This window comes from Leptonotus elevatus, chromosome 15, assembly GCF_054856555.1.
Source record: "Leptonotus elevatus isolate MCC_2025b chromosome 15, RoL_Lele_1.0, whole genome shotgun sequence".
Classification (NCBI taxonomy): Eukaryota; Metazoa; Chordata; class Actinopteri; order Syngnathiformes; family Syngnathidae; genus Leptonotus; species Leptonotus elevatus.
The window spans coordinates 19,729,951-19,751,291 of NC_141253.1; the positions used below are offsets into that span (position 1 = coordinate 19,729,951).

At 40.3% G+C, this 21,341-nt stretch overlaps 1 protein-coding gene across 4 annotated transcripts in view; it reads left to right on the forward strand.

Annotated features, from left to right (window-relative positions):
- Nucleotides 1-21,341, forward strand: part of dennd1a (DENN/MADD domain containing 1A) — a 119,031-nt gene that overhangs the window by 25,530 nt on the left and 72,160 nt on the right. For all 4 annotated transcript variants that reach the window (XM_086096421.1, XM_086096420.1, XM_086096422.1 and 1 more), the window contains 5 exons: nucleotides 13,912-13,961; nucleotides 14,612-14,731; nucleotides 15,806-15,875; nucleotides 16,228-16,308; nucleotides 20,569-20,622. In XM_086096421.1, coding sequence (XP_085952547.1) covers nucleotides 13,912-13,961; nucleotides 14,612-14,731; nucleotides 15,806-15,875; nucleotides 16,228-16,308; nucleotides 20,569-20,622 — 375 coding nt within the window. The remainder of the gene's footprint in view (nucleotides 1-13,911; nucleotides 13,962-14,611; nucleotides 14,732-15,805; nucleotides 15,876-16,227; nucleotides 16,309-20,568; nucleotides 20,623-21,341) is intronic.

The window sequence follows — 21,341 nt, forward strand, 5'->3', positions numbered from 1 at the left end:
CAGATATTTTTTCCATTAAAATATGATTTATGAGGAGGTTAGACCATTGGTCGATATTCAAAGTTTGTTTATTTTTCCAGTTAACAAGAATTGTTTTTTTTGCGATAGTAAGGGCTACAAGTATAGATTGAAATTGTTTATGTGGTAAGTCAATTGTTGTTAAGTCACCTAGCAAACACAAGTTTGGAGAGAACGGTATCCTACAGTCCAAGACAGCGGAAAGTTTTTCTAAGACTTTAGTCCAGAAACACATAACCGGAGTACATAACCATAAAGCATGAAAATAAGTGTCTGTAGTGTTTTGTAAACACTGGAGACAAATGTCGGAGTCTGAGAGTCCCATTTTCTTCATCATATATTGAGTAATGTATGTTCTGTGAATAATTTTATATTGGATAAGTTGTAAATTTGTGTGTTTTGTCATTTTAAAAACATTTTCACAAACTTGAATCCAAAAGACAGATTCCGGAGCTATAGACAAGTCTGTTTCCCATTTTGAGATGGGTAAAGACGTTTTATCAGTATATGAAAGTAACTTATATATTTTTGAGAGTTTTTTTGTTGTTGTCGGAGAAAGCTTGGTAATATCTTTAGCTAAAACAGGCGGTTGGAGCGTACCCTGGAGTGTTGGAATTTGTTTCTTTATCATACTTTTAACTTGCAAATAATGTAAAAAGTTTCCGTTTTTTATTTTATATTTTTGGAGCAAGGATGTATATGATATAAACATATTATCTGAGAAGAGATGGTGGAGATGTGTAATTCCTTTCTGCTCCCACACATTCAAATAAAACGATTGGTTGTTAATTTGAAAGTCGGGGTTATGCCATAGGGGAGAAAGCCCGCTGGGCTCCACTTTGGCTTTTGTCATTTCTAGTGCCTTCCACCAGGCAGTCAGGGTGGCGGAAATCATTGGATTTTTAAAGCAGTTATGGCGCTTAATCGATGTTGTAATAAAGAGTAAATCTAGGAGTCTGAGGTTATTACAATCCTTCTGTTCTAGTTCCAGCCAACAGTTAGTATCTCTATTGGGTTGTGCCCATAAAATAATATATTGTAGCTGGTTGGCTATATAATAGTGCATAAAATTTGGTGCCTCTAGACCTCCTTTGGATTTATTTTTCTGAAGAGTAGATAGACTAATCTTTGCTTTTTTTTTTTCCAGTAAAATTTTGTAACGGCTGAGTCCAACAACTGGAACCAGTTAGCCGTAGGTTTAAATGGAATCATTGAGAAAAAATAGTTTATTTTGGGTAAAACTTTAATTTTAATAGTGGCTATTCGTCCTATTAGAGAAATAGGAAGATTATTCCAGCGCTCCAAGTCACTATAAATGCTATCCAGAAGTGGAGTGAAATTTAAATGAACTAAATCAGTTAATTTAGGTGAGATTTTTATGCCTAAGTATTTTAAATTACCTATAGGAAATGAGTAGTATGGGTCCTGGCTTGCAGGGTTCCATGAATTTTCTGTAATAGGTAGAAGTGTTGATTTTGTCCAGTTAATAGAATAGTCTGATAACTGTGAGAATTTAGTTATTAAGTTAAATACTTCCCCTAATGAAATAGCAGGCTTTTCTAAATAAAGTAAAATATCATCGGCATATAGATTAATTTTATGTTCTGTTACCCCAGAGTGAATTCCTTGAATCATTCTTTCCTGGCGTATGGCTAATGCAAGCGGTTCAATAAATATTGCAAATAATAAAGGCGACAGTGGGCATCCCTGTCTTGTGCCTCTCTGTAGAGTAAAACTCTTAGATATAATCCCATTAGTAGTAACAGTAGCTTTAGGAGAATCATATAATACTGACACCCAGTGAATAAATGACTTCCCAAAGCCAAATTTATTTAAAACAGCAAAGAGGAAGGACCAGTTAACTTTATCAAAAGCTTTTTCTGCATCCAATGATATAATAACTGCCTTTTTATCATGCCGCTGTGACATACTAATAAGGTTAAAGAGCCTTCTAATATTATTAGTAGAGTGACGCTCTTTAATAAAGCCTGTTTGGTCGCTATGAATGATTGTCGGGATTACTGTTTCTAATCTAGATGTAAAAGCCTTAGTGATAATTTTAATATCAGTGTTAATTAGTGAAATCGGACGGTAACTTGATGGAAGGGTGGGGTCTTTTTCTGGCTTTAATAAAAGTTTAATTGCTGCTGTATTCATGTGTGGGCGTATGTGACCATTAGTTTTAATTTCTGTTACTACTCTTAAGAATAGTGGAGCAAGCATTGACCAGAAGTGCTTTAGAAATATAGCCGGATAACCATCCGGGCCGGGTGCTTTGCCATTTGGCATACTATCTAGAGCACTGTACAACTCGTTTATAGTAAGTGGTGCATCTAACATATCTTTATATTCAGTAGTTACCTGAGGTATACTTAAGCTACTGAGGAATGCCTCAATATGCTCTGGGTTAGGTTTATTAGTTTCTGAGTATAAGTTGTGATAATAATTATAAAAAATTTGATTAATTTCTTCTGGTGATTGTGTACATTCACCAGTTGTACCTTTAATAGCCGTTATAAGCGATTTTTCCCGATTACGTTGAAGTTGGTTTGCAAGAAATTTACCTGATTTGTTATTATATTCAAAGTTGTTGTATCTCAATTGTTGTATTATAAACTCTGTCTTTTTAGTTAACATATCGTCTAACTGTATTTTTGTATTTTGTAAGTCAGTCCATATTTGGTTATTTGGGTTTATTGCGTACTCATCCGTCAGTTGTTTAATTTTATCTTCCAAGTCTTTTTCTAATTTTTGATCCTGTTTCTTTTTATAAGATGAATATGATATAATTTTACCTCTAATTACTGCTTTCCCGGTTTCCCAGAGAAGAGCTGGAGATAGGTCTGGAGAGTCATTTATTTCCAAAAAGTCCGCCCATTCTTTTCTTATAATTTTGTCAAATTCTGCGTCGTTTAGTAGTGAGATGTTAAAACGCCATGTAGGTGGTGGTTTAAAGGTATAATCAACTTGTAGGGAAAGGGAGACTGGTGCATGGTCGCTAATAATAATAGGATGTATTTTTGTAACGGTTTTATCAGCAATAGAATTATTTGTAAGAAAAAAATCAATTCTTGAAAAGGACCGGTGCACAGCGGAAAAGAAGGTAAATTCCTTCTTATTTGGGTTTTTAAGTCTCCAGCTGTCGACGAGGCCAAAGTCATCCATATATTCCCCTATTACTTTTGTGGATTGTGATCGCCTTATACATGTTGTTTTATTAGAACGATCCATTAATGGATTTAAGGTTGTGTTAAAGTCTCCTCCAATAATAATAGTAGAGTTCGCTGCTAATTCAAACAGTTTAGAGAAAAATTCATGGAAAAAAGCCGGATCATCATTATTAGGGGCATATAAATTACCGAATGTATATATTTTATTAAATATAGTCACCTGAATAATAATGTATCGGCCCTCTGGGTCTGTTATTGTATTATTTAGAGTAAAGAGTAAATTCTTATGTATGAGTATACAGACTCCCCTTTGTCTACTGTTATAAGGGGCAGAGTACGCTTGGCTAAAATTTTTATCAATAAGTAATTTTTCTTCAGATTTTTGTAGGTGGGTTTCTTGTAGGAGGCAAATATCTGCTTTTAATTTTAAGAGATGGTCTAAAGTTTTTATTCTTTTTGCCTGTGAGCGAGCGCCACAAACATTCCAGGAAACCAGAACTAATTTATGCATACAAATAATATAAACACAGTCCTATGTATATATCTGTATAGGCCATTTGCCACCACTGGCATGTTATAGGATAGAATCAAAGTGGTTAGGTGATTTATATAGTTTGTATAAAATATGAGGTAACGTATAAGGCAACATGTAAGGTAATGTGTAAGGTAACGTGTAAGGTAACGTGTAAGGTAACGTGTAAGGTAACGTGTAAGGTAACGTGTAAGTAAATAAAACAGTGCAAAAACGAGTAGGGCGGTGAAAGTGAGGGAAATTAACAGGGGATTAAACATAACAATACACCAGTAACCCCAGCGAGATTTTTTTTATTTTATTTTTTATAAATATACTTTAGATATAGTTGTGTATTAATATTATATTTATAATATAGCCTAAACATAATAAGTATTCATGTTTTTGGTTTTATAACCACATATACAGTATATGTATACACCTAGTAATCAAACTAAGTTTAGTTCCACCAATGCTAATTAGAACAGCCAGGGAGTGGAATTGGGGTTCCGGAATAGTTGGCCATCGATATATAACTTATCAACGGCTATCGTAGTCCGCTTACCCTCCTGCCTATTTTGTTTCATTATAGGAAACAGTACCTTTCGCCGCTCATTGATCTCTCTCGGGAATTGATCATTCATTCCAAATGAGGTCCCTTTAAGCTCCCGTCCTTTACTTTTAACAAATAATTTCTGTTTAAAATGCTCAAACTTTGCAATAATAGGACGGGGTTTGTTGCCTCTACGGGCTCCAAGCCGATGTACCCGGTCAAAAGAGATGTTATTTACCGTCTCCTGAGGAATTTTTAATGAATTCGTCATAAATTTTTTTATCTCAACCTCTGGGTTATCAGAGGTATTCTCAGATATACCTGAGAATATTAAATTCTCCCGCATACTACGGGATTGTACATCTAAAACTGTTTCTTTTAGCGTTTTATTTTCTTTTTTCATAGTTTCCAGCTCGGCTGAAACAGTCGTGAGTGTAGAATGTAACTCGGCATTTTCCTGTTTAAGGACACTTACCTGCTGACTGATAAATTCCATACTTACTTTTAATTCTTTGACGTCCTCGAGGATGAGGCCGAGGACGTCAAGTTTTTTATTTATGGACTCCAGCACACTGACCGAAACGTCCGTAGTGGTGGTGGTTAGGTCGTCTGTGTCCGTCGCTGAATCGTTTTTCCTCTTCTTCGAAGAGGGTTTCTTTGATGGTTTCTCGACGGCAGGATCCTCCATCGCGCAGCTGTAAAAATATCCGTCGATGAAACGTTCAAGGTCCTCCACGTTGGGTGGTATTTCAGATCTGCCGGATGAAAAAGAGAGAAGAGAAAATGCAAGATATATGATGGTTAAATTTGGATTAGTTTAGTATAATAGAGCTAGTTCTATCTTAGCAGCAGGACGCCGCCATGTTAGGGTTTCTGGTCTCGCTGTAGGTCTCGCGATAGTCACAGCATCTCGTGAGCTCACAGCATCTCGTGAGCCTCCAGCGACCCATTTCTGCTCCAGCCGTGCGCCCGAGACGCCCCGCAGCGCCCAAACCAAACTGCGGCCTCTCAACCGCGCAAGCACATCACCACCAACCGGGACTTGTGCCAGCCAAAGACCTGCCGCGGGCCTCCACGCCGCGCGTGCACTTCCCCACCAACCGGAGACCTTCAGCGGCCTCTCAGTCGTGCGCCCATCACCATCAGCCAGAGACTCCAGTGCAGCATTCCAGCTGCGCGTGCGCCGACCGCCCAGATCGCCTCCAACTGAGTTTTCCCGCCGAGTCTGTCTCTCTCTCTCTCTCTCTCTCTCTCGCTCTCTCGCTCTCTCGCTCTCTCTCTCTCTCTCTCTCGCACACCTGAACCAATCTGTAAATGCGCCTTCATTGTATTCTGACCATATACTACTATTACAATGTTTTAATTCAAATAAAAAAAGGATTGACAGGTCAAAACGCTTCCATCTCTATTCCCCATCTACCTTTTTAATTCCCTTTTTATCTTAGTTCGTTAGGTTGCATGTTTTCTTTTTATCTTTGATTCACTTTTTTTTTATTCCGTTTCATTAATAGGTTAGGGTGTGACTGATTTATGTGTCTTGAAATTTCATTTCTGCCGAATCGTTTGTGTTAACTGAGTGGATTAGTAACTTTGACTTCACGGTGATGTAATTTTTTATTAAATATTAGGTGTTTTGCTGGTTCTTTTCTAATGTGGAAGTAAAACGCCCGGTTCAGTAAAACTTCGCCTCTCCTTGTGTGCTTGCTGGGCCCCCGGCGAGCTGGCTGCATCATGCCATTATGGCCACGCAACGCAAGCCATCAATTCTTCAATAAACATTTGAAACAAAACGGCTCCTTGCCGCAAGAAATTGTGGAGGAGGAGGGGAGAAGATGGAAGAAAGAAAAAAAAGAAGGAAAAAAAAAAGACTACCGTGAGTAGGTCGCTAACCAAAGCCTGCTGCTCACAGGGCGAACATGCTAACCACTACACCATCTGTACAATTTGGCTCAACAGCACAAAAAGTTTTACTTGTAGTTTACACAAGTTTCAGCCAGAACCCTTTCTGGGATTTTCAGACGGCCAATTGCAATGACAATTCCAAATGTGAAGAATGATTGATTGCATTGAATATATTTGGACAGAATGTTTACTGATAAAGGCTACTTTTTTTACTATTCCATGGAGGTCTCAGAGAAAGTGGGCATATGTTTAGTCCGCAGAGGCGGTGCGGGTGTGGATCCCCTCCGAATGACGTCAAAAAGTGCCAACAGCTCGTTTTCTCAGGTTGGGAGGGGCTGGTGCTTGGAGAGCAGAATAACCTAGAATTTGGAAAACACCACTTTGGTGATGTTTTCGGTGAGGAATTAGCATTTACAAAAAGTAGATTTTTATCGTTGCTGTCCCTTAAATATCAATGTCTCTATTGTGCTGCTATTGGCTAGCTTACTAACGTGTGTGGCGTGCTTGCGTAGTGTCTGCACAGAAAAAAGTAGCTTTATGGAATAAGTCATGGGCATAAGATTGCTTTTCAGCGAACAAAAGCTCCATTTAAAGTTATTTTCTTCCTCATCATTATATTTTTTTGTTTTTTTTAACATTTTCAACTGCACGCAAACTTGCAGGGAAAACAGAGCACCTTCTCAGACACAAAAGACAATTGTAGTAAAAAAAGTGATTGTACATTATTGACACAATAACCAAAATGTTCTCCTCATCACTCAAGTAGGTCATTGCCATCAGAAATCAGTTTTAGACATCCTCTTCAATGTCCGTCAAGTCAGTGTGTTGGGCAAAGAGCATAAATGGTCTCCAAATCCTTTCAAACAAGTCCTTTTTCCCTTTAAGCAGATATGTGATGCGCTCCAGTGGAAGTTACCAACATTTGTTTAGTCCACTGTCCAACTTTTGGCCTTTTGATGTTCTTCCAGTGCAATGCAATCAACCTTTTTGCTTGTAATACACACATATCAACGAAAATCTGCAAATTTTTTGTAAACCTTATGTGTTTGGGAAATAGGCCTAAAATTAGGAGTGAAGGTTCTAATGGTAAATCCTTAAAGATAACATCTTTCACAACTTTTTTTATTTCCAACCAAAATCTTTTAATTTCCCTACATTCCCAAACACTCAATACTCAATCTGTATTACTAAAATAGTACCTTTATAGAGCTAAACTGCCCCCCCCAATAATACCATAGTATGTTTGGACACCTCAGACCTCCTTCATTGTAGGGCAAGTGAAGAGAAGGGTCAGTCTTATTCTAGGACTTGTATTTGCCCATAAAAAATTGTAAGAGCAGTTTTTTAATTTGTTTAAACCAGTCAGTAGGGGGTGGCAAGGGAATATTCTGAAAAACATGTAATACTTTCGGAAGTATATTCATTTTGTAAATATTAATTCTACCAGTGACATGGGAAGAAGCATCCATTTATTGACATTACTTGTGATTTCTTCTGTAAGTGATTGATAATTACGCTAAACAATCAGGCCTAGATTTGGAAGAATCTGTTTACCCAGGTATTTAAATTCAGAAACTGAATTAAATTGTGAAACAACTGCGGGTGGATTTTCTCTCTCTTCTTTGTTTAGCAACAGTAAAGAAGATTTCAATCTATTAACAACATACCCTGAAACATGACCAAACTCATCAATTAAATCTGTCAAGGCAGGAATAGACGAATGTAATCGTGAAAGAAATAGTATTATGCCATCCGCATATAATGAAATCCTATGTTGCACCTGACCAATTGTAATTCCTGTAATATCTACCTACATGTGACCGTAGAGCTATAGCAAATGGTTCCATTGCCAAGGTGAAGAGCAAAGGAGATAACAGGCATCCTTGGCGGCATCCACGTCTAATTAGAAATGGTTTAGGGGGGGTTGTCGCTTGGCGCTGCCGTGGCCTGGGGGGCCCTGGGGGGTTGTGCTTGCTCTGTCCTGGCCGAGGTCGACGGCTCCCCTCTTTGTTGGAGGTCTTCATGCATGCCAGATCCACCATACCAGCATCTATCGAAATTCAAACACAATCTGCTTCTTCCTATGGTCGTTGAATCGGTGGAGGCTGTTGTCTGTGGATCTCACTCTGCGTCATCTATCCTTCCTTCCTTTCCTCAGTCTCTCCTTTGGTCTCTTGAGGTCTCCCTAATTTGTTGGAATTGAGATGTTTCTGGGGTTGGTAAAAGACTCTGGTTGGTAACCCGGTGGGTAGTAGGTAATGTCTGGCCGGTGCTGGATTTCACTTTCCTTTCTTTTCTTTGATCCTTCCTCGGGTTTCCTGACAACCTCACGACTCTAGCTGGATTCTGAAGTATTCGGTTTAGGTCAACGGTATGGGATTTTTAATAGGTTTTATGTGAACTAATGAGTACACACACACACGCACACGCACACGCACATACTCACCACAGAAAAAAAAAAGAAGAGAGCAATGATGATGACATGTCAAATCGGTAAAATTACCTAATGAACAATACTGAGCTCTCTTAAAAAAAAAGAAATGGTTTAGATGTTATTGTTAAAATTTCTGCCGTTGGGTGTAGATGCAACAGCCTCACCCGTTTCCGAAATATTGGTCCAAAACCAAAGCGTGTCAATACATTTAAAAGATATGGCCACTCCACCCTATCAAACGCTTTTTCTGCATCCAGGGAAAGGAGGGCCGAATCCGTAGTACTGTCTAATCCTTGAATGATATTGAGGACTCTCCTCAAGTTGTGAAACCCTTGACGCCCCAAAACAAAACCATTTTGATCTATATGAATGTTCTTGTAGACGTGTTGCTAATAGTTTACAGAGTATCTTTAAATCTGAGTTTAGCAGATTTATTGGTCTAATGTTTTCACATTTGGCAATAGTATAATTAATGCGCTGGTCATTGATTTGGGGGGTGTACCGTTACTAAATGTTTCCTGTAACATTTCCAAAATTGGTTTCACTTACTTGTCCTTACATTTTTTATATCAGTCTGTCGGAAATCCATCAAATCCAGCCCTTTTTCCTATGCTCATACTATCTATTACTTTAAGAATTTCCTCTTCGCTAATTTTAGCAGTCTTTCCCTGCATTGCTCCTTTGGTTTCGAAGACGCATAAGAATTTATATAACCCTTAATATAGGCCTTAAAGGCTTCCCACTTAATACAAGCGGTAGTTTGTGTTGTATTTATACTTAAGTATTCATCAATTTTACTCCCCACATAGCCTACAAAAACTTAATCCTTGAGCCATCTTTGGTGTAGTCACCATCTCGGAGGGTCCACCAATAAATCCTTATGAACATAATTTATATTACATGAGGCATGGTCTGAAATTGTAATACTATTGTAAGAACAATCCACCATATTGGGAATCAGGCTTGTCGAGATCAGAAAGTAATCTAAGCGAGAATATTTATACTTAAGTATTCATCAGTTTTACTCCCTACATAGCCTACAAAAACTTCATCCTTGAGCCATCTTTGGTGTAGTCACCATATAGGAGGGTCCACCAATAAATCCTTATGAACATAATTTATATTACATGAGGCATGGCCTGAAATTGTAATACTATTGTAAGAACAATCCACCATATTGGGAATCAGGCTTGTCAAGATCATAAAGTAATCTAAGCGAGAATATGAACTGAACGTTTTGGAGTGACAAGAGTATGATACACGAGTGGGATTAAAGTGATGGTAAATATCTATCAGCTGTAACTCCTTCATAAAATCTAGAATAATTACTCTGTTTTTTTGATGAGTTTGGTCAATTCCAGTTGATCCTTGATCCTTGGCTTGAGCACACAGTCGCCACGCCACCTATGATGTTTCTTCCTGGGAGAGAGGAAATGGTCAGAAAAAGATTTGTAAAAAAAAAAAAAATCATCATCTGTATTTGGCCCATATATGTTCACCAAGTTTAGTGTTTCATGTAGAATAGATCCCTGGATTATCTCATACCTCGCAAATTTGTCTTTTATAACATTTGCTACCTGGAAAGGTATTGATTTATGAATAAGTGTAATAACACCTCGAGCGCTCGATGTAAATGAAGATGCATAAAGAGACCCTTGCCTCCTGCTAATATTATCCTCTTCCAGAGTATGGTTCTATTGTTAAAAAAAAAAAAAAATACTATTTTAGAGCCAAGATCTTTTAATTCATTCGTTCTGTTTAATCTTTGTATCTTTTTGTAGGCCCCTGCAATGCCAGGAGTTATATTTCATCTACATTTTTGGTGTCATCGAAATAAAATAAAATAGCTTGTTATACAGTACAAATGTGTCTGAGAGGTGACAAACGTTAACAGCAATAGAACACCAAAAAACAAACCCAAAAAAATTACAAACAACAAAATAATAACCCACCCATTCCCAGCTATCTGGGTTTTCCCCTGTAAAGTACTGCTTCCAACCGCTAACATCAACAGATCCATGGATCTGCTCTATTGGCAATATTTAATCAATCCACTGTTGTCCTGCTACACAATTTACCCACATATCCTTTATAAAACATTATCGTTTGCCCCTTTCAATCCTAACAAGCCTGACCCATATATCAATCTACATTGTCATCTTCTAATTTTTAACCTTTTTTTTTATTACCCAAAATAACAGTAATATATACTATCAACAACAAAACCCATCTACTAGTAAACCTGTTTTTTCTGTGTTCATTTGTATCTTCTATACAAAAATCTTAGCCTATGTGTTTTGTTTTGTTTTTTTACCCCAAATACCAGTAATCTATAATGTCAACAACAAAACCCACCTACGAGTCAACCTGTTTCTTCTGTGTCCATTTGGATCTTCTGGACAAAAATCTTGGCCTCCGCTGGGGAAGTGAACTTGTGGACCTTCTTATGTGTCAGCACCAACGTAGCTGGTGAGAGGATGCCATGCCTCACCACAAGTTGACGCAGTTGATCGCGGACCCCGTCGAACTGCTTACGCCGTCTGTGCACCTCCGTCGCAACATCGATGTAGCACCTCAAACGCTGATTCTTGTAATAAATATCGTTCTTTGACTTCGCTGCTTAAAACACCATCTCTTTCTGCTTGTGAAAACTCATTATTACTGCTCTCGGTGGGGCACAGGAATCTCTCTTTGGTCCGACGCGGTGTGCCCTTTCCAAAACAAGAGGGGAGCGCAATTGATTTAGGTCAAGCGCATCTGGTAGCCAGCCCTCCAAAAAATCCGCACATGTCCGAGCCCTAACAACCCTCCGGGAGACCCACAAATCTGAGATTGTTCAGTCTTATTTCCAAATCGATCAGCTTCTCTTCAAGCTGTTGGTTTCTTTTCTGGAGACTTTCCACCTCCGCTTTCATGTCAACTTGATCGTTTTCCACGGTAGACAACCGTACCTCCGCTTCAGTTATGCGCTCTGTGCATTCAGCGACCTCCTTCCGTGTTTCCTCTATTGTCTTCAAGACACTTGTCAAATCTTTCTGTTACCTCTGTCTTCAGGTTAGGTATTTCTTCCAATATTTCATCCTTAGCCAAGTGCAGTTGTTGGTCTTTAATGCCGAATGACATCGTGGCAGCATCCACATTTCCTTTGATAGCTTCCACACTAGACGCGGGGCTAACCTTGCTACGAGTAGTAGCTTCGTTGCTAGCCGCTTTAGCTTCCCTGCTAGCGGGCTGGTCCACGCCATGTTGCCCAAATTCTGTTAATTTAGACTGAGTTGCTTTTGGCTTGTCCTTGGTCGTTTTCTTACCAGCAGGCATTATTGCGTCAATGTCCACCGTTTCAGAGTGTTTTTCAGCCCAAATTTAAGGACTAAACAGAATTGTTACAGAGAGCAGGTCCGAACGTGACTTATTTGTTTGCGGCCATATTGGATGCAAAAAGGCATAACCAAACAGTGTTTAAGTCAATTTGTTTTATATGATGTGTCTGCCATCATAAAAAAACATATTTATATTTAAAAAATCATATTACTGTATATATGAAAACATATATATGACATCATAAAATAAGCTGAAGACTTCACCCAACCACACACTTGTACATGCATTATTTTTGTTGTTGATTCAAGCGCATTTCTTGTTTGATATGTATGTTAGAGCTGTCAAACAATTACATTTTTTAATCCGATTAATCACATCTTGGAATATTGATTAATCACGATTAATCGCTTAATTAAAAATGCTTTTTTTATCAATTTTTTCCCCCAATTTATAGAGTACCTATTATGTGTTAATTTTTTTGTAGCGGCAAACAAACTTTACCGACACGATTTGTGTTTCTGCACACGAACTTCTGGAAGCAGCATCCTGGAAGCAGAGCGCGGACTAGCGAGACAATCCTTGCCTTTTTAATGTCTGCATTCAGACCTCTTTCACATCTGCTTTTCCTTTTATATAAAATGACGCTCCGGTACCGTCCTCTTTTATGTCCCATTTTGGACTTTTTTCATGTCAGCTTTTTCTGCATATAAATGATGATCTGTGTGCAAATTAACAGTCACGTTCCAGCCTGGACTAGGTCATAATGTCTCCTTAAAATTTCATCAATTATCTACCACTTATCCGGAGTCGGGTCACAGTAGCAGCAGCTTTAGTAGTGAAACCCAGAATTCCCTCTCCCCAGCCACTTCATCTAGCTCCTCTGGCGGGATCCCAAGGTGTTTCCAGGGCAGCTGAGAGACATAGTCTCTCCAGCGTGTCCTGGGTTGTCCCTGGACCACCTCTCCAGGGAGGCGTCCTGATGCCCAAACCACCTCAGCTGGGTCCTGTCAATGGGGAGATGCAGCGGCTCGGCTCTGAGTCCCTCCCGGGTGACTGAGCTTCTCACCCTATCTCTAATGGAGGGCCGGGCCCGGACACCCTGCGGAGGAAACTCATTTTGACCACTTGTATCTAGGATCTTGTTCTTTCAGTCACGACCCAAAGCTCGTGACCATAGGTGAGGGTTGGAACGTAGATTGACCGGTAAATTGAGAGCTTCGCCTTTCGGCTCAGCTCCTTCTTTAACAACGGACCAATACAGAGTCCACATCACAGCAGACGCTGCACCGGTCTGCCTGTCGATTTCCCGCTCCGTCCTGCCCTCGCTAGTGAACAAGACCCCAAGATACTTGAACTCCTCAGAAGGATCTCATCCCCGACCTGGAGAGAGCACGCCACCCTTTTCCGACTGAGGACCATGGTCTCGGATTTGGAGGTGCTGATCTTCATCCCAACCGCTTCACACTCGGCTGAGAACTGCTTCAGTGAGAGTTGGCGATTGTGGCTTGAAGAAGCCAACAGCATCACATCATCTGCACAAAGCAGAGATGTAATGCTGAGGCTACCAAAACTACCATTTCTATTGAGAATCTGTGGAGGGTGCTCAAGGTTTGGGTCTGTTTGGAGGCCAAGAAATTTGGAAGATATTGAAGATTTTGCCATTGAAAAATTGGCCAAGATTATCTCTTAATTGACATACAAAACTACCAAAAGATGTTGTTGTCGGTTTTGCATCATAAAGGCTATTGACTATTAATTGCCACAGGGCTAATAATGTTGGCCTTTGCATTTGTTGTTGTTGCTTTTTTCATGATGCAATTCATCCCCCCAAAAAAAAAGAAGACCTCATGCAGATGTCGTCTTTGTTTTGTAAAAGCAGCCAAACTTAAACTTTTGTGGTCTCAACAACAAAGTGGCCTCAGCTATGCACTGTGCTATTTTTGTACATTGACATGATGAAAGTAAGTACTATGCATGCTAAAAATGTTCATGTCTTCCACAGGAAACTATTAAGACCGTGCCAAAGTTCTGCTTTCCGTTCTGCTTGGATAGGTAAACAGATCCAACTTTCATCTTATCTGTCTGTCTGTTTGTTGTTTGTTGTCTTGTTTGGACTGGGTGCAGGGTGTTTGTGCTCTCCCTTATCGATAGGGTGAGAAGCTCATCTGAGGGAGTGTTGAGCAGCAGCAGGGGCTGCGCTTGGGAATTATTTGGTGATCTAACCCCAATTACAACCCTTAATGCTGTGAGGGAGGCAAATGGGTCCCCTTTTTTTTAGTCTTTGGTATGACCCAGCCAGGGATTGAACCCACAACCTCCCAGTCTCAGGGCGGACACTCCAGCACTAGGGCACTGACCTGAACTCATATTCATATTGCACATTTTAACATTTAAATTTTGTGTTAGTATAGCCAGTGTTTAGGATAGGAACCGTGTGGGGTGGTTCATAATTACATAATAGAGGTGTTAACCCCCTCAAAAAAAGAAAATAAAGAAAAAATAATAAAAATATACGGTGGAACGTAACTGCAATACTCTACTACTACTACTACTTATTTACTCAACCTCAAAAACTCTTCTACCCACCGTTGTTTTAACTAATTTGCATTGGAAGGTTTTCAAGCATAACGTGCCTCTTGAAAACTCAGAAGTACTTGTATCAGGAAGTTTTCTATACTCTGAAATGTTTTCTCTCTCTGCAGGGTCATGGCCAACCAAGCGGAACAGAATTTCACATTTGTGCTGACTGATATCAACAGTAAACACAGATTTGGATTTTGTCGCCTCTCCTCACGCACACACACCTGCTATTGTATACTTAGGTGAGGGATGTCTTTCCCTTTTTATTTTCTTTGAGCTTTTGAATTAATAGTGCAAGTCCATTATTTAGAAATTTGTAATTAGAGGGATGCACCGAATTTTCGGCCACCTAAAATTTTGGGCTGAAAATGGCAAAAAAAAACAACACGTTTTTGGTTGAAAGACAATTAACACCAAAACAATACTGTCGAAACAGGATGTTGTGGTGATGCAAGCAAAAATCGCGGCCAGCAACTGTTTCACTGGCGTTTCAGAGCGGGTGTTTGTATTGGACGAGGCAGTTTCATCAAGGGACATATCCCGAGGGGGATATGTCCCTTGATAGACATTGTGCATTTCATGTGCATTTCAACGCGTTGAGAAATTTAAGTTGAGAGCACCAATGAATACAGTACTTCACTTCTGTCCTGGGACTATGGCTGAGCCACTCTGGAGCACTTTTTTTTTTACTTTGACTCGTCCACTTTTTCAGTGGCAATCAAGATGGCCGGTTGTTCTGGTCTTTGACAAAAAAACGAGGAGGAGGAGGGGGGGGGGAGGAGGAGGAGGAGGAGGAGGAGGAGACCGTGAATGGCAAAAAATAATTGACAAGCTTTCAAACAAGATTATTATTTATCTTTGTTTATTGTTACTTTAATTTTGTTATTTGACATAGGTTCATGTAACACACCGCGATTTGGAATGACTGCGTTAACTAGAACAAACAATTTATCAGCCATTTGCCTCAAATGATTTGAGGTTGGAATGGGACAATCAGAGTGCGATAAACCCGATTTCCCACCTTCTTCGAATGCAATTGCAATGCTTTGACTTAAGTTAAGTAAATACAGTTGTATTTATAAATTATATATATATATATATATATATATATTTTTTTTTTTAAAGAAGCTTAATTGGCATAATTTATTTTGCCGTTTTGCTTTTCGGCTAAGCGTTTCTTATTTTCGGTTTCGGCCAAACATTTTCATTTCGTTGCATCACTATTAGAGTGAAACCAATATTACAGAGCTGCTTACATTATACAGTCCTGATTTGTCAAGTTTTAATAAACTAAATTGCTTATTTGTATTCCCCAGCTACCTGCCCTGGTTTGATGTGTATTATAAACTGCTAAACATCATTGCAGATTACACTGTGATTGGCCAGGTAAGGAAAATACAGGCATTGTTACTTTGTATTATCGTTGGCTTAAAAAAAAAAACATCATTTAGTATGTGAAAAATGGCGCCTTGTGGCACCAGTCTATTAAGTCTATCATTTAATTTGCCAATATTTGAATGGGTCTGTATTTGTTCAATCATCAGTGTAGCTGTATTTGCAACATAATAAATGCAACAGTACTAAATGTGGACATTATAAAGTAGGATTTGAGAACTTAATGAATATTGTAAAATTGTATAAATGGCATAATTCGCACGAGAGAGAAAGTCATGTTAAAATTTTTGGGGGGAATAATATTTATTGTAGATTTGTCAATTTGATCTTTTGAATGCTTTAGGAAATCAATTTCCGGGATCTCTTGGTGTCCTTACACAGCCTTTCCATTCCTGAGCCAGGTGTTCCTATTCATCTTGCTATGGTGAGTCACAATTCACTTATTTCATCATTTTTAAGTTAAGAACATTACACCTTAAAACGCCGATGTGTAAAATTGTATGTATTGCATTTTGCATAGCAGGTACACATTTTGTCCTCAAAGTTCACTGGTATGATTTGTCACCCATAAGAAAAATGCTTGTAAAGCCAGTACTTTTGTCATTTCGGTTGCAAAAATTAAATGCCACAGTTGGAGTTTGAGGTGTGTGTGTGTGTGTGTGTGTGTGTGTGTGTGTGTTAGTTAGTTAGTTAGTCAAATTAATTTGGTATGAAAATTTACAACTACTCCTCCGTGAGTCATCACCTTATCGTGGCGGAGGTGTTTGCGTGTTTCAATGATCCTCGGAGATATGTTGTCTGGGGCTTTATGCCCCTGGCAGGGTCACCCTAACCTTGCTCTGCAAACTGAATTCTCGCGGTATTTGTGAGTTCACAAACTCCGGAGAATACATCGTACCGAGCACGCTGATTTTCACCAATGTGGTTCGGACCAATCGCAAAGCAGTATGGTGTTTGGGGACGTGATATGCAGCTGTGACAAAACCAGGATGTGCCGATACTGTGGGGAACAAACAAACCTAACAAGGGCGCTGTAATTAATTCTGTTCTGGCAGAATTACTCACCTTTTCCTTGTTGAAAGTTGAACGAGAGGCACTTTGTGCATTTATAGCTGGTAAAGATGTTCATGCTTTTTTTCCCTCCTACGACGAGAACGAAGACGACATTTTCATCCATTGCCATGATTGGTCAAAACCAAAGTTTAGGTAGACATGCACAAAATGCAGAGTTGTCCAATCTGCTTGAAGTATTGTAAAGAATACTTCGCCTTTCCCGAGCAGATCACTGTGGAGCAGTCCCAGATTAATCTTGTGGAGAACTCCCCTGAGTGAATTACATTTATTAGCCTGGCTATTGCCAGGTTAGGGTCACTCATAGCAAACAGGTCCTAAGTGAGGGCAGACAAAGCATGGCTCAAAAAAACCCCTATGATTATTAATAAAAATGGATCACAGTTTTCCTTGCCCGGACGCGGGTCACAGGGGCACCCCTCTGGAGCCAGACCTGGAGCTGGGGCTCGAAGGCGAGTGTCTGGTGGCCGGGCCTGTACTAATGGGGCCAGGCCGGGCACAGCCCGAAAAGGCAACGTGGGTCCCCCTTCCCATGGGCTCACCACCTGTGGGAGGGGCCAAAGGGGTCAGGTGCACAGTGAGGTGGGCGGCAGCCAAAGGCGGTAGGGGGCCTTGGTGGTCCGACCTGCCCCTGGCTACTGAAGCTAGCTCTTGGCACATGGAATGTCACCTCTCTGGCGGGGAAGGAGGCCGAGCTGGTGTGCAAGGCCGAGGTTCTGTTATTGGACTGTGCTCGTCACGGATTGTCCATAACGAACACCATGTTCAAACATATGGGTGTCCATATGTGCAGTTCAATGATTGACTTTGTAGTTGTGTCATCGGATTTGCAGCAGCGTGTTTTGGACACTCGGGTGTTTTGGACACTCGGGTGAAGAGAGGGGCAGAGCTGTCAACTGATCAACACCTGGTGGTGTGTTGACTCCGATGGCGGGGACCAGTCAGACCTGGTAGACCCAAATGTGTTGTGAGGGTTTGCTGGGAATGTCTGGCAGAATGACAGAAAGTCATGGCAGAATGTCAAAAAGTTTCAACACCCACCTCAGAACTTCTCCATTGTCTCGGGGGAGGCAGGGGACATTGAGTCAGATTAGACCATGTTCGCGACTTGTTGAGGTGGCCGATCAGAGCTGTGTCTGTCGTGGCAGTAATCCCCGAACCTGCTAGTGTACACCAACAGTAAGGGATGCCGTCAAGCTGAAGGAGTAGTCCTATCAGGCCTTTTTGGCCTGTGGTACTGCTCCGTTAACCCAGCCCCTGTGTCCAAATTCACAAAGCTGGGTCCTCCAAAGGCCGCATTTGTCTGCTGTATGACGTCACTGCCGGCGCGCACTCAGGACGTTTTGAGTCAGTGGGGAGAATACTTCAAAGACCTCCTCAATTCCACCGACATGCCTTCTTTTGAGGAAGCAGAGTCTGGGAACTCTGAGGTGGACTCTCGTGTCTCTAGGGTGTGCAGTGATGCCGGTCCCAGTCCAATGTGGTGAAGAAGGAGCTCTTGATTTATCGGTTGATCTATGTTCTTCCCCTCACTTATAATCACAAGCTGTGGGTCGTGACCGAAAGAAGAAGATCCCGGATATAAACTATCAAAATGAGTTTCTTCCGCAGGGTGTCCAGGTTCTCCTTTAGAGATAGGGCGAGAAGCTCGGTCTTCCGGGATGGATCTCAGGGTCGAGCCGCTACTCCTCCGCTACTCCTCCGCGGAGAGGAGCCAGTTGAGGTGGCTCGAGCATCTGGTTCGGATTCCTTCTGGATGCCTCCCTGGAGAGGTGTTTCGGGCATGTCCTACCAGCTGGAGGTTCCGGGGACGACCAAGGGCATGCTGGAGAGACTATGTCCTTTGGCTGGCCTGGGAACGCCTTGGGATCCTGCCGGAAGAGCTGGTCGAACTCGGTGTGGAGAGGGAAGTCTGGGCTTCCCTCCTGATGCTGCTGCCCCCGCGACCCAACGGAGAAGCGGTAGTAAATGGATGGTTGGCTTTCAGTAGCCAAGAATGATGATGAGGGCAGCAGTCCAACCTCGGTACCTGCAGACAACAATATTGTGACCAAACAGCTAGCTCTGTCATTTGGGATCAGTCAGTAGGAGTGAAGAAGCCAGCAGCCAAGCCCCATTAAGTGGACCCGGTAAACTCATGATGGAGCATTGAATCCAATGAAACAAATAGTTTGAATAATATAGAGAATATATAAAATCTCACTTCTACATGTATGTACAGGGAGTCCTCGAGTTACGTCGTACGCGACCTACAAGTGCTTGTCCAAAAATTTGAAAATCCTCAAAAAATTTAATAATTTCAGTAATTCCATTCAAAAAATCAAATTTACATAGATTATAGATTCAGGGCTTCAACTTAAATGATTTCAAGTATTTATTTGTTTATTTTTTGGGCTTCCAGCTCATAAAACTCATGGAAACAGGATGTCAAAAAATTTGAATAATGTTAAGAAATTACCATGCATACTTCCCAGTGTGTTGCATGAAAAAAAAAAAAAGGATGGATGGACGGTATTTTCAAAACTATATGTCAAATCTTCAATAGTTGGTTGGATTCCCTTTGCCTTAATCACTGCCTTGATGAGCCGTGGCATTGCCTGGGGGTCCTGGAAACCCAGGCTTTCCTGATGCTTGCTGTCAGCTCTTTGTTTTTGGGTCTGGTGGCCTAGTACTGTATTGTGACCCTCGTTTTCCTCTTGTAATACAATACTATCAAGAGGAAAATGAGGGCCACCAGACCCCAAAACAACAAAGTTGTGGGCCCTGAATCTATAATCTATGAAAGTTTGACTTTTTGAATGGAATTACAGAAATTATTCAATTTTTTGAGAATATTCTAATTTTTTGACGAGAACCTGCACGTCGTTTACAGTGCCCGTGCCCGTGCCTCGTCTGTAGCATCTTTTTCATAAATTTTCCACAGTAATCACACAATTTTTACAGTTATTTACCTTTTGTTTGTTCTCCACAATGGACGTCCATCGAGCATGTCGGCTTACCATCAGGCGCGTCACATTTCCGTGTTTAAATTTGAATTGGCTCCACTCTGCCGTCCGTCAGCAATGAATGTCCGTGCGGAAACACGAATATTGGTTCCGGTTCTTCCGAGTCGCGCTAATTTGTTTTAAAAAATTACTGTACAAAGTGTTTTGATGTAAATATCGACTTTAACGGTGAAATCCAACTTAAGTCGAAATTCGGGTTCCATCGCCAGCGTAGGAATGGAACTCCTCCGGAACTTGAGGACTCCCTGTATAGGTAGTCAGAAACAGGAGTAACATTAAAACATAAGAGTGAGAAACACACAGGCCTGATGTGCTGCCATCTTGGAAGTCATACGTCACAATCAAATAAATCACACAACTTCCTCACCTATCTTTGACACTGGCAATTTTCTTGTACAAATTTTGGCACAATAAAAGAGCAAACCACATGGAGCTTTAATCATTCTAGATTAACTTAATGTTAATGAGGTATGGTATGGAGTTGTTCTGTGCAATGGCTTGGTTTTAATATTAACACACTTGTTGAGTTGTGCTCTGTATAATACTATGACACTATGGTAGAAGTTATAAAACCTCATAATAATTATTTGATTTTCTGTTTATTCCAGCATTTCTACTTCACTGTACCCGACTTAAAAGAGCTCCCCAGAATACCAGAGAATGTGAGTGTTTTTTCATTTGATTCTCTTTGACTTTTAAGTGTTTACCAGTCATTCAAGGAATGAATCTAGCTAGGTCCCCTTATGCAAAGTTGCTAACAATGAACAATAAGTTCAGCTTTTTTGTTGTTGTGATGTGATAAGTATTAACATCCTTATAACTTACTTGTACTTTTAATTAAATGCATTGCGCAATGCATTCTGTGAACTCAAAATGTAGATATGACTCTGTCACAAAAAACAAAATCCAGGATGTATTTTCTGTATTGATATCACACGGTTGGGGCTGCATTTTATCACAACAGTTGCCACGGTCGTGCTAAATAAGTTGCTAATAGGTGAAGTCAGTGGTTCTCAAAAGGGGGAACGTGTACCCCTGGCGGTATGTGAAGGCACTGCAGAGATATTTTTATAAATTTTATAAATTTAAAAAGTAGCATCCATGCAAAAATCCGTAATTAAGGTTTGTACTAACCTCCAGGCCCCAAAAAATAAAAAATCACATGTCCGTAATAATTATATGTAATTAGCTCGTCATCACCAATGGGTTCCCTGGCATCTATAGTTTAGGCGATATTCATTTCATATTTTTTTACACGATGCAATACCACCACTAACCACAGTGTGGCGCAGGAAATGCCAACCATGGAAGCAAAACATGGACATAAGCCGAAAAACAACCAAATCACGTGAAAAAAAAATGTTTTCCCTGGGGGGCTGGA